Source organism: Corythoichthys intestinalis, chromosome 8, assembly GCF_030265065.1.
Source record: "Corythoichthys intestinalis isolate RoL2023-P3 chromosome 8, ASM3026506v1, whole genome shotgun sequence".
NCBI classification, from domain to species: Eukaryota; Metazoa; Chordata; class Actinopteri; order Syngnathiformes; family Syngnathidae; genus Corythoichthys; species Corythoichthys intestinalis.
The window spans coordinates 14673749-14687210 of record NC_080402.1 but is presented as its reverse complement, the minus strand read 5'-3'; the positions used below and the strand labels follow the sequence as shown (position 1 = coordinate 14687210).

Below are 13462 nucleotides of genomic sequence, written 5' to 3'. Positions count from 1 at the left end.
TCTATGGGGTGCAGGGAGTGTCCTAATAGGAAGCACATGTCAATTGCTTGGACTACAAACTGTAGTTTTTGTTCTGCTTTGCCTCACAACCGTCGCTGACACTAAGTATAAATAGCAAGGGTTTTAAAAGCTAATCAAACGTTTGGTGTGGCTGGACTGAATTTAGTTTACAATCGTGACACAATAATATTATCTTTAATTCTCAATGTGTTGGATGGATTAAAACAAGATGGAATAGTGAAATTCTCACATTGGACACCATTACAGTTGAATGAATAGAAGACGAGAGAACAGAAACAATTGGAAAGGCAGAATTTAATTAGCTTGGCTGGCTTTTAACATTGTAAAAAAAAAATTCCGCTAGTGCTGGAATAAGTTTCATGCTGTTTTGTATTGATTACAAATTGCATTCATAAATGTAATACATTTTTTTTGGAGTATATGACATTCTAGCCTTCATTTCATATTTTCCCCCCTGTATTTTATGTTCCATGTTCAAAAAAAGCATTCAGCGAGCCTATTTTCAATACAAAAATAAAAACTGTAACATTAAAAGACATATGATAATAAAGTGGCTCAAACGTATGTATTTCTAGAATAATAAAATATCATCACAACGTTCTGTTTACCATTCCCTTTTGAATTTTAATTCAGCTGTTTGATACAGTATAGTCAGAGGCGTAGCAAGGGTCCCCGGGGGCTCCAGGCAACAAAGGGCCCTTCGAGCGTTTCCAAGTAAGGGGGACAGTTGGACTTGGAGCAATAGCATGTTTAATACAAGTCTAATAACGCCTCGCTCTCATAGAGTGCTTTTTAGGACACTCAAAGTGCCCCCACCATTGCATTATTCATTCACTCCACATTCAGTGGATGTAAGCTTCTATTGTAACCACGGCTGCCCTGAGGGAGACTGACACCTTCTGAAAAAATTCCCAGGTGAAAATGTGTGTATGTTGATTTGAAACACTGATTTTATGTTCTAGGTAACATCTTTATGTATGACGAAACGCTAGCATGCTGCAATGCTGTTAGCAAATGCTAACAAGCTAGTTACAACAAGTCAAGGCAGTTAATTGGTTTAGGACATAAAAATACTACTACTACTACTAGTCTGCAGTGCTTCAACTACATTAGGACACAAAACTACAATAACATAGTACACTCACCGCCAGTGTTGTTAATCTTACTGAAAAAAAGTAATTAATTATAGTTACAAATTACTTCTCCCAAAAAGTAATTGCGTTAGTAACTCAATTACCTGAATGTAAGAGTAATTAGTTACTTGGCCAAGTAATTGGTGATTACTTTTTTTTTTTCCCTCCAAAAAAAAAAAAAAAAAAAAAAACATTGGCCACACTAGTTGAAGTTTTTTGTGAAGGTTTTGAGTACAATTGGCCCGAGCCCAATTCTTTACCCTAATTTACCCTTTACCCTGAATCAGCTGTTAAAAGTTGTTAAAATGGCTCCCATTATTGGATTAGTTCCCTTCTCTCTACTTATGACATATGAAAGTTTTAAAACTGTTTCATCATTTAAAGATAGATTCAAGTCAAGATTTTGCCGATTTAGAAGTATTTTAGATAAAAAGTTACTTAGGTTCGCTAGGAAGGTTCTCTACAACAGAGCCGTCCTAAAAAGTACTGCTTTAAGATGGCGGCTGTCTACTAACTCATTTAGTGCCATGTCTGTCATTTTGCATCTAGTTATATCTATGTACAGTACATGTGATATCTATCATGTCTACCATATCTACCATAACATGCGGGCGTAGTTTGTACTAGCTATCGGCTACAACATGTATTATTGGAGCTACCTAGCATCGCGTTTGCTCGGCGTCACAACTTTCTTGCCTCCTCCCTACTCCTGCTCTGCTCTGTCGTCTCGGTGAGTCCGTCTCCCTCAGACTTTTTGACAAATATAGTAACGCATAGTAACGCATGCCTTTCCGTCCTCAGTAACGGTAACGGCGTTGCCAAGATGAGAAAAGTAATTAATTAGATTATCCACTACTGAAAAAAATAACGCCGTTAGTAACGCCGTTATATTGTAACGCCGTTGTTAACAACACTGCTCACCGCTGTCTTGCTTCCTTTTCTCTTTTTTTTTTTTTTTTTTCGCTTCTAGAAGGATAACTTCTCTTCATTTTGCCAATTAAAAAAATGCCAGATCACCAGCCACTGTCACGTGACACACATACAGTGCCCTCCATAATTATTGGCACCCCTGAAAAAGATGTCTTTTTTGGCTTCTAATTTTTTTTAAAATTCAAATAATATGGGACCTTAATGAAAAAAAAAAAGAAAAAAAATCCAACCTTCAAATCAAGTGCATTCATTCAGTGGGGAAAAATCCCACATAAAGAAAAAGTTATTTGACATCAAATAATGTGTGTCACAATTATTAGCACCCCTGGTTGTTAATACTTTGTACAACCCCCTTTTGCCAACAAAACAAGGTCTGGGGACTGAGATGGCCATGGGAGAGCTTGATTTTGTGTCTGGTGAACCATTTCTGTGTAGATTTGGCCATATGTTTAGGGTCATTGTCTTGCTGAAAGACCCAGTGACGACCCATCTTCAGCTTTTGGGCAGAGGGCAACAGATTTTGATTTAAAGTGTCCTGGTATTTCAAAGCATTCATGATGCCATGCACCCTAACAAGGTTCCCAGGGCCTTTGGAAGCAAAACAGCCCCACAGCATTACTGACCCACGCCCATACTTCACACAAAAATACACACGGCCCCAGGCTTCAACTGGGACCGTGTGCTTTGGTCAGATGAGAACAAGATTGAGCTTTTTGGCAACAAACACGCTAAGTGGGTCTGGCGTGCCACGAAAGATGCGCATGCTGAAAAGCACCTCATACCCACTGTGAAGTATGGGCGTAGGTCAGTAATGCTGTGGGGCTGTTTCGCTTCCAAAGGCCCTGGGAACCTTGATAGGGTGCATGGCATCATGAATGCTTTGAAATACTAGGACATTTTAAATCAAAATCTGTTGCCCTTTGCCCGAAAGCTGAATGGGTCGTCACTGGGTCTTTCAGCAAGACAATGACCCTAAACATATGGCCAAATCTACACAGAAATGGTTCACCAGACACAAAATCAAGCTCTCCCATGGCCATCAAGTCCCCAGACCTTGTTTTGTTGGCAAAAGGGGGTTGTACAAAGTATTAACACCAGGGGTGCTAATTATTGTGACACACATTATTTGATGTCAAATAATTTTTTCTTTATGTGGGATTTTTTTCCCCACTGAATGAATGCACTTGTATTGAAGGTTGGATTTTTCTCTTTTTTTCCATTAAGGTCCTGTATTATTTGAATAAAAAAAATATATTACAAGCTAAAAAACATCTTTTTCAGGGGTGCCAATAATTATGGAGGGCACTGTACATACTCGCACAGTATAATGAACACAAAGGTGGGGGGGGTCATCTTGGCCATAAAAGTGGCGAAAACTAAACACTTTACACACTGACTCATATGGATGTACTTACGTTCGTTCATGGACGCACTCAGATTGCTCTGCTCGAAATGCGTACCTTACGCCTATTCTCGCTCCCAGAATACGCAGTGCTTGTGACGTAGGACAATAACAGGACTGGTTGCTATGGGAACGTACGCATACCCAGGAACCTTACTAAAAGGAGTATTATAATTGATAATAACATCGTTTAGGATTATTTTAGATGCACATATGTTATATTTTTCTTATAGAGTATTCGACGAGGAATACGATAGACCGGTTAATAGGCTTTTTTTTGGAAAAATCACCATTTCTTTAAGTAGTCACATGAATAATGAGGTGGCCTGTGAAAATCAACGTCAAACAACTCGGCAAGGACTTTCCAGAGAGTACTTGGTGAGTCACTCTTTAAACAATCATGTGGTATTAATAGCTGATTGCACTTTCTTAAACATCTATAATCTACGTGACATGGTTAGTGCTGATTGGGATTGATAACAGAATTATTAGATAATCTGCCAAATGATTCCATGGTATTGATTGCTGCGACAGTGCAGTAAAACTGCGTGTGCTAAATCTGTTGGCCCTCTGGGGGCCCCTGCTGGCTGGGGGCCCTAGGCAATTGCCTGGTTTGCCTAATGGGACGCGACGCCTCTGAGTACACTACTTTCACACAAACCCTTATTTTGATGATCTGCAGTCAACTCGCATTTATTTCTTAATTCGGTTTCTGCCGTCATCTAAAAACAATCAAAACTTGAACCAGACTTGGAATTCTGATCTCTTAGCTGAGGTTACATCTTGTTGCCTGTTGCACTGAATAAATATTTGGTCTCTACTGTGTACTGATATGTTCAGTCAGTAAAAGCTGCATTAACACACATACAACAAAACCTTTTCTTCATCACTTTTCTCTGCATTGGGTGACATTAACATGAAGTTCAGTTGTCATTTCCACATATCGCCATCAGTAAACTCTCATAAAAATATAGGCGTGAGCTGATTATAGTTTTGCAGGAATTAACAGTACAAACCACTCAAATAAGAATGGCTCTGGCCTTTACTGTAAAAATAATATGAAGCACCATATGGTCAGTGGTTGTTGATTAGTTTAACAGTGCCATTTTCACATATTTAATGCAGGAAACACCTTAATGGACATTCTAGACCCTGAAGCATAAAAGAAAAACAAATGCTGTAATAATAGAACTTGCTAATGAAGATCATACCACTTATATTTCCTTTGAGGAATCTGAATTTTTAAAGGACACTTATTCACTGTCATTCTATCGCCATCTAGGCACTTAAACATGACCATTCACTTCCATGAGGTGGTCGGCACATTCATTACTCATGCAGGAAGCTGAAAGTGTATTTATATTCACACACTATCTACGCACATTACACTGGGGAACACAATTTTTGTTGAGTGAGGTTTTTACTTTTTAGTTGTTTCAGCTGTTTATAACTAACTTGGGTGCGGACTCCAAAACTAATTTGAGTTTTTTTCTCTGTCATGTCAAGTTTTTGAAATATGAAAGATACTGTACTTCACAAAAATATGCCTGTTTTGTATGTTTACAGTGGTATGAAAAAGTATCTGAAGATTTTGCAATTTCTCACATTTCTTCATTAAATCACCATCAAATTTAATCCAATCGTTGTCAAAATCACACAGATGAAATAACTGCATAAACTGAAAGCACCCAAACATTTATACGTGTTCATATTTTAATGAGGACAGAAGGGGGAACAATAAGTAAGTGAACCCTCTGCCTAAGGAGACTTAAAGAGCAATTGAAACCAATTTATACCAAACAAATTAAGTCAGGTGTGTGCCCAATCACTGATGAGTGGTTTAAAGCTGCCCTGCCCACTATAAAACACACACCTGGTAACAATTGTCTTGATGAGAAGCATTGTCTGATGTGCATCATGGCTCGGTCAAAAGAGCAGTCTGAAGACCTGTGATCAAGGATTGTTGATTTGTATAAAGCTGGGAAAGGATACAAAACAATCTCTAAAAGTCTGGATGTTCAACAATCAACAGTCAAAGAAGTTGTCGACAAATGGAGAGAGTTTGGCACTGTTGCTTCTCTCCCAAGGAGTGGCTGTCCACCAAATAAGATGCCAAGAGTTCAGCGCAGAATACTCAGAGAGGTAAAAAAGCACCCTAGAGTGTCTGCTAAAGACCTCCAGAAATAACTGGCACAGTCCAATATCTCTGTGCACACATCAACTATATGTAAAACTATGGCCGAGAAAGGTGTTCATGGGAGGACTCCACGGAGGAAGTCACTGCTGTCTGAAAACAAAAACATTGTTGCTCGTTTAATGTTCGGAAAAAGCCACTTGGACACTCCACGGACGTTTTGGCAAAATGTTTTGTGGACTGATGAAACCAAAGTTGGAATTGTTTGGGAGTAACACACAACGTCATGTGTGGAAGAAAAATTGAACAGCTCACCTACATCAACACCTCATCCCCACCGTGAAGCACGGTGGAGGGAGCATCATGATTTGGGGCTGTTTTGCTGCCTCAGGGCCTGGACAACTTGCAAACATTCATGAAAGAATGAATTCAAAAGTTTTGCTGGAAACAAGAGGCCGTCTGTCAGACAGTTGAAGCTAAAAAGAGGACGGATGCTGCAACAAGACAATGATCCAGACCAGAAGTAAACCAAGTTAAGAATGGTTTCAAAAGAACAAAATACACATTCTGGAGTGGCCAAGTCAAAGTCCAGACTTGAACCCCATTGAGATGCTGTGGCATGACCTATAGACAGCATTTCATGCCAGACATCCAAGGAATCTGACTGAACTACAGCACTTTTGTAGAGAAGAATGGGCCAGCATTAGTCCTGATCGATGTGCCAGACTGATCTGCACCTACAGGAAGCCTCTGGTTGGAGTTATTGCTGCCAAGGAGGGTGGCACAAAATATTAAATGTGATGCTTCACTTACTTATTTTTCCGCCTTCTGTCATTGTTGGAATACCATCCTCATTATTAAAATATGAAAAACTATAACTAAACTATAAATGTTTGGGTGGTTTTAGTTAAAGCAGACAGTTTTTTCATCTGTGTGATTTTGACAAAGATCAGATCACATTCGATGGTGATTTTATGTTGAAATGTGAGAAATTCCAAAAGGTTCAGATACTTTTCCATTCCACCTGATATTGACATGAAATGATATAAAAGAAACAGCCTTGACTGCAGTGTTTATTTAACGCAATTATGTTTTCACAAACAGTATGGCAACCAAGTACATAAACGCTGGGGAAAATACTTGACTTGCTAGAAAAAAAAACCCGACTCCAATTTTGGAATTGGCATGCCAATATTAGTTATAATCATCCTAAAACCCTCACTCAACAGAATTTTCCCTCAATGATATCATTTCAGCTGATCAACCAGCACTCACTCAAACACAAGTGACATCATCTTGTGTCCATCGTCCCAAACCAGGCTTTAATTGCACTTGGTGCTACCGTGGAGGGGGTCATGGGGGGACTCAGTGGGTGTCCAGAGAGGCCTGTGACGGGTGGCACGGATTGGCGGTGAAGTGCTTCTTGTGCAAGCAGTCCAGAGAAGTGGACGGGTAAATACAGCGTGTTTACATACATCCATAGCAGTGGGAAGGAGGTACACAGGTTAGATGGACCTGAGGGTGTTGGACCTGATGGAAGACATCCCTCAGACTAGTGTTTTTTGTTGTTGCGTCTTCTTGACTTTTTCACCCTGTGAACACATTCAGAAAATTGTTGATGTTATTTTGTCATATAGTGGGGACACGGTGGTGCATGCTAATGACTCAGATAGATTTAATAATGCTGATTGATTTGATCATTTGACTTTTATGTGTATTTAATAGGGCTGTAGAACGATTAAATTTTTTAAAAATTGAGTTAATTACAGCTTTAAAATTAATTAATCGTAATTAATCGCAATTCAAACCATCTATAAAATATGCCATATTTTTCTGTAAATTATTGTTGGAATGGAAAGATAAGACACAAGACAGATATATACATTCAACATACGGTACATAAGTACTGTTTTTGTTTATTATAACAATAAATCAACAAGATGGCATTAACATTATTAACATTCTCTTAAAGCAATCCATGGATAGAAAGACTTGTAGTTCTTAAAAGATAAATGTTAGTACAAGTTATAGATTATTTTTTAAATTAAAACCCCTCTTAATGTTTTCGTTTTATTAAAATTTGTAAAATTTTCAATCAAAAAATAAACTAGTAGCTCGCCATTGTTGATCTCAATAATTACACTATGCTCACTCGTTGTGCTTAAACCCATAAAATCATTTGGACCCAAGCGCCAGCAGAGGGCGCCAAACACCAAAAAACAAGTAACACGCGGACATTGCACTCCTGTCATTTTAATCTTTTTGAGCGGGGCATGTGCGTTAATTGCGTCAAATATTTTAACGTAATTAATTTAAAAAATTAATTAACGCCCGTTAACGCGATAATTTTGACAGCCCTAGTATTTGATAAAAAAACAATTAAGAAATAATAATTTTGTAATAGCTAATTTTAAATTTCAATGATTTAAATTACCAAAATGGCCCGCGATCTGGCCAGCCGCATCATTTTGTATGGCCCGTGAAAATATATAAATCATGTGTGTGGACTTTGTTTCTTGCTAAAATGAATGAAATCTTATCATAAATAGAGTTGTCCAATCAGGACTTTTTAATAACCAATATCCCAATATTTTCCAAATCTAAAAATCTGATACCGAAATCAAACCGATACCGATACATGAGGTCGTGGACTTAACATATAAAGGCTAATTATAGTGGATGCCCCACTGGATGCTTTAGTAATGATAAATGTAACAACTTCAAGGTTTTTCAAATAAACATTCTGTAAAAAATAAGATAACTTCAACTGAAGTTAGGGAAAACGTTTCTTCATTTGTTTATTCATTGTTCATTCAATTTTTGGACCATGAATGTAAATGGCCTGTTCACATAACAAATCCCAAGCATCTTAGTTTGGAGAGATCTAATGGTCAATAAGCATAACTGCAGTGCTAAGCTGTGACCAGCCCTTGTACAACTGCAGAAGGCCTTTATATTCACTTTGAAGGCAGCATGCATATTGGCCCAAAACCGATAATGAAAACGGATGTTGATATTATCCAATATAATTTTAAAATGCTTTTATCGGCCAATATTATCGGCTACACGATAATATCGAATAACTCCAATTATAAATTCTTATTGTAAAATTTATGAAAGATCAAGTACACCAGAAATTAGGATATTTACCATTTTGTTTTCCTTTTAACAATATTTAAAATGAATATTAAAAAAAAAGAAATCATTAAAAAGCATAATACCTTATGTTTTTTTTAATTAAAAACAAAACATTTTTAAAAATAAATTAAAAAAATAGAATATTTGTTGTTTTTCTCCCTTTTTGTTTTTATTGAAAAATGAAATAAAAATGAAAAATAAGAAAATATTTGCTATTAGGAGGCTCAAAAAGAGCTTTTGAACAATTTTAAGGTCAACTATGTCTCCAAACAATTTATTGACTATCAGATTAGTTGGTGATTCATTTCATAACTGATTACTTATTGATTAGTTGACCAATTTTCCCAGCCAGTGAAATCACGCAGCGATCGAATGCTTGCTGCCAGCCCCTCCCAGTCAGGATGGATTGGCCGTCAATGGCAGCCAAACAGTTAAAGATTTTGCTGATATAACGGCTTTCTGAAGAAAACCATGGATATGATGTGGCCCAAAACAAACATGAGTTCGTCTCTCACAGATGTAATATGATATATTTCAGCTACCAGGTGGAGATAGAAATTGTTTACATATGACGTGTCACGAGCGTACAATAAGTTCACCAATAAAAATAAATAATGTACATCTGGTCCCATGTTGAAGCACAATCTTCTCATCTAACACACTAGGAATTGTTATGTTTGATAGTCAGTCGCCACATGTGATTCCAAACATGCTGAGTTTCATGTAGAGAGTAAAAGTCAGCAGCAGCAATTCCCTCAAAATGTCTGAGCCACAATAACTCATCGAAATTAACTCCACATTTTTCGTCCAACTTAAAACATTTGAGAAGTGACGCTCATAATAAACAATGAACAGCATCTTTTTCTGCATGAACGATCAACAGACACAGTGAGTTTTTTTTCTTGAGGAATGTGTACATTTTAACAACAGACATGGGTTGTTAAAATGTGAATGTTCTGCCACTGTTTTTACACTTTTTACTTCCCTCCACTGCCCTGGGCAATCTGCTGCTAATGTGCAATTAGTGGTGATAATTGTGTGAGGAATGTGTTTTAAAGTTAATAGTCCATACTTTTTGTGTTTATAAGGCAATTGACAATTATTAGGATTAAAAAAAAAAGTAATCCCATTAAAACCTGCTGTCCACGTACTACGTGGATATCACATGTTGGGTCATATAGATTAATTAAATAAAAACCGCCATGACTGAATGGAAGTTAAGTAGGCCAAATCAATCCATACCATTGACTATAGATAATGCTGCAAATATTATTAATTCATTAGCTGCTAAGAGAGTAATAGCAATCAACAGTGTGCCCCGCCGCACTTCACAAACAGTGAAGATTGTTCTCTGCACTTTTATGCAAAATTTCTTCAGATCAGTAAGAAGCAAGCACTTAAATATTATGCACTATAATGCATGTTTATATGATGGCATTGTTATTTTTGTTTGTTAGCAAAACGAAAAACATAAAAAAATAAAAAATAATAAAACAGTTGTATTTTTTGTTTCAGAGCATTAAATTTATTGAATCCAATCGAAAATCGTGTCCCTTGTATCAAAAATCGTCCCAAACCGTGACTTAATTGTATCATTGCATCCTTAGCCGCTACAGCGTTGGTGTCATAGTTCACAAAATTTACGTAAAATAACTGCTAACTGCCTGTTTTTTTGCTTTTAACCAAGACTCGAGACTGTTTTACGTCCATATCTGTAAAGAATTCAGGGATTTGAGCATTTATTCACGAGAATTTTCAACGCAAAAAGCTCTTTGTTGTACTAAGGGCACCGCCACATTGGCTAACAGAGTAGCATCACATTCGTCATATTTTTGTAAAATAAATGCTAACTGCCCTTTTTGTTTGTTTGTTTGTTTGTTTTTGTTTTCACCAAGAATCGAGACTGTTTTACATCCATATCTGTAAAGAATTCAGGGATTTGAGCCATTATTCACGAGAATTTTCAACACAAAAAGCTCTTTGTTGTACTAAGGGCACCGCCACATTGGCTAACAGACTAGCATCTGATATGATATGATATGATATGATATGATATGTAATGTAACACGTTATTTGACAGTGGGTTCATAAGACTGTCATAATTATGATATGAGACTGTCGTTAGCATTAATGAATGCTTATGACAGATGTCATTAGGTGTCATCCGGCCAATGATGTCATTTTTGAATGGATGTGAAAGATGCGAACTGGACATAAATAATTTTAATACTACTACTAATAATAATACATTCTATTTCAAAGCACCTTTCAAACACTCAGGGATATTGTAGAATAGAGATTTAAAAGTAACAAACACAAATTAAAAGCAGAATACAATCAATTAAAAATTAAGACATTGAGATAAAATCAAGTTAAAGATTAATGTAAAATTAAGACTTTAAGATAAAACAAAATAAAAAATTAAGATGGGTAAGCCATGTTGAACGGATGAGTTTTGAATCTGGATTTGAAAAGTGAGAGGGTGGATATGTAGCGAAATTCTGGGGGTAGGGAGTTCCAGAGCTGGAGGGCAGAGTGACTAAAGGCTCTAGAACCGAAGGTAGTGAGACGGGCACGAAGGACAGAAAGATGGAGGGAAGAAGAGGAACGAAGTGAACGGGGGGTAGTGTTAATATATAGAGAAGGTTGGACATACAGGATGGGGCCAGGCCGTGAAGTGCTTTGAAGGTGATGAGGAGAATCTTGTACATAATTCTTTGTTTAATTGGGAGCCAGTGAAGTTGACGGAGGATGGGGGTGTTGGAAGGGGTAAGAGTGATGAAGCATGCTGCTGAGTTTTGGAAGAGCTGCAGTTTCTGGAGGGATTTATTTCGGAGTCTGTAGAGAAGTGAGTTGCAATAGTCAATCCGGGAGGTGACTAGACTGCAGATGAGAGTCGTGGTGGGGTGGGGGGTGAATTAAAGAAGGAGACGAGAGATGTTACAGAGGTGGAAGTACCTGACCTGGTAATGTTGTCGATATGGGAGCGGAAGGAGAGCGTGTTTTCGTTGTTGTAATTAGAGTTAGTGACATAATTTGCCAGATTGCACTTAATGACATCTGTCATAAGCATTCATTAATGCTCATTACGGTGTCATGTCATAATTATGACGGTATTATGACAGTCAAATACTGTCAAATAAAGTGGTACCTATTACTAGTCCTTCTCAAAAAATTAGCATATTGTGATAAAGTTCATTATTTTCTGTAATGTACTGATAAATATTAGACGTTCATATATTTTAGATTCATTACACACAACTGAAGTAGTTCAAGCCTTTTATTGTTTTAAATATTGATGATTTTGGCAAAAAAGTAAAGAAAAAACAAAAATCCTTATCTAAAAAAATTTGCATATTTCATCCGACCAATTCAAGAAAGTGTTTTTTAATACGAAAAAGTCAACCTTCACTTAATTATATCAGCTAGGCACTCAGTAGTTGGTCAGGAATCCTTTTGCAGCCTGTGGTACTCCTGAGGTGTTATGGAGGCCCAGGATGCTTCGATAGCTGCCTTAAGCTCATCCACAGTATTGGGTCTGGCGTCTCTCAACTTCCTCTTCACAATATCCCACAGATTCTCTATGGGGTTCAGGTCGGGAGAGTTGGCAGGCCAATTGAGCACAGTAATGCCATGGTCAGTAAACCATTTACCAGTGGTTTTGAAACTGTGAGCAGGTGCCAGGTCATGCTGAAAAATGAAATCTTCATCTCCATACAGCCTTTCAGCAGATGGAAGCATGAATTGCTCCAAAATCTGATAGCTAGCTGCCCTGTCCTATATAAAACACAGTAGAACAACACCAGCAGCTGACATGGCACCCCAGACCATCACTGACTGTGGGTACTTGACACTGGACTTCAGGCAATTTGGCATTTCCTTCTCCCAGTCTTCCTCTAGACTCTGGCACCTTGATTTCCAAATGACATGCAAAATTTGCTTTCATCTGAAAAAAATACTTTGGACCACTGAGCAACAGTCCAGTGCTGCTTCTCTGTAGCCCAGGTCAGGCGCTTCTGCCGCTGTTTCTGGTTCTAAAGTGGCTTGACCTGTGGAATGCGGCACCTGTGCACGGTGGCTCTGGATGTTTCTACTCCAGACTCAGTCTCGAGTCTGGAGGAATCGGCCCTTCTCCACAATCTTTCTCAGGGTACGGTCATCTCTTCTGGTTGTGCAGCGTTTCCTGCCACACTTTTTCCTTCCGACAGACCTCCCACTGAGGTGCCTTGATACAGTACTCTGGGAACAGCCTATTCGCTCGGAAATTTCTTTCTATGTCTAAGCCTCTTGCTTGAGGGTGTCAATGATGGCCTTCTGAACAGCAGACAAGTCGGCAGTCTTGCCCATGACTGCGGTTTTGAATAATCAACCAGGCTGGGAGTTTTTAAAAGCCTCAGCAATCTTTCGCAGGGATTTTGAGTTAATTCGTTGATTCAGATGATTAGGTTAGTAGCTTCTTTAGAGTACATTTTCATGATATGCTAATTTTTTGAGATAGGGATTTTTGTTTTTCCTTGACTTTTTTGCCAAGATCATCAATATTAAAACAATAAAAGGCTTGAACTACTTCAGTTGTGTGTAATGAATCTAAAATATATGAAAGTCTAATGTTTATCAGTACATTACAGAAAATAATTAACTTTATCACAATATGCTAATTTTTTTAGATGGACCAGTATACTATAGACCCTACTCACATGACGT

The 13462-nt window shown here is 37.8% G+C and overlaps 1 protein-coding gene across 1 annotated transcript in view; it reads right to left on the bottom strand.

Moving 5' to 3' along the window:
- Positions 1-3323: 3323 nt before the first annotated feature.
- cxcl12b (chemokine (C-X-C motif) ligand 12b (stromal cell-derived factor 1)) overlaps positions 3324-13462 on the bottom strand; it is a 29538-nt gene continuing 19399 nt past the window's right edge. The window contains exon 4 of the mRNA XM_057842429.1: positions 3324-7212. Within this exon, the coding sequence (XP_057698412.1) occupies positions 7173-7212 (40 nt within the window). The 3' untranslated portion in view covers positions 3324-7172. The remainder of the gene's footprint in view (positions 7213-13462) is intronic.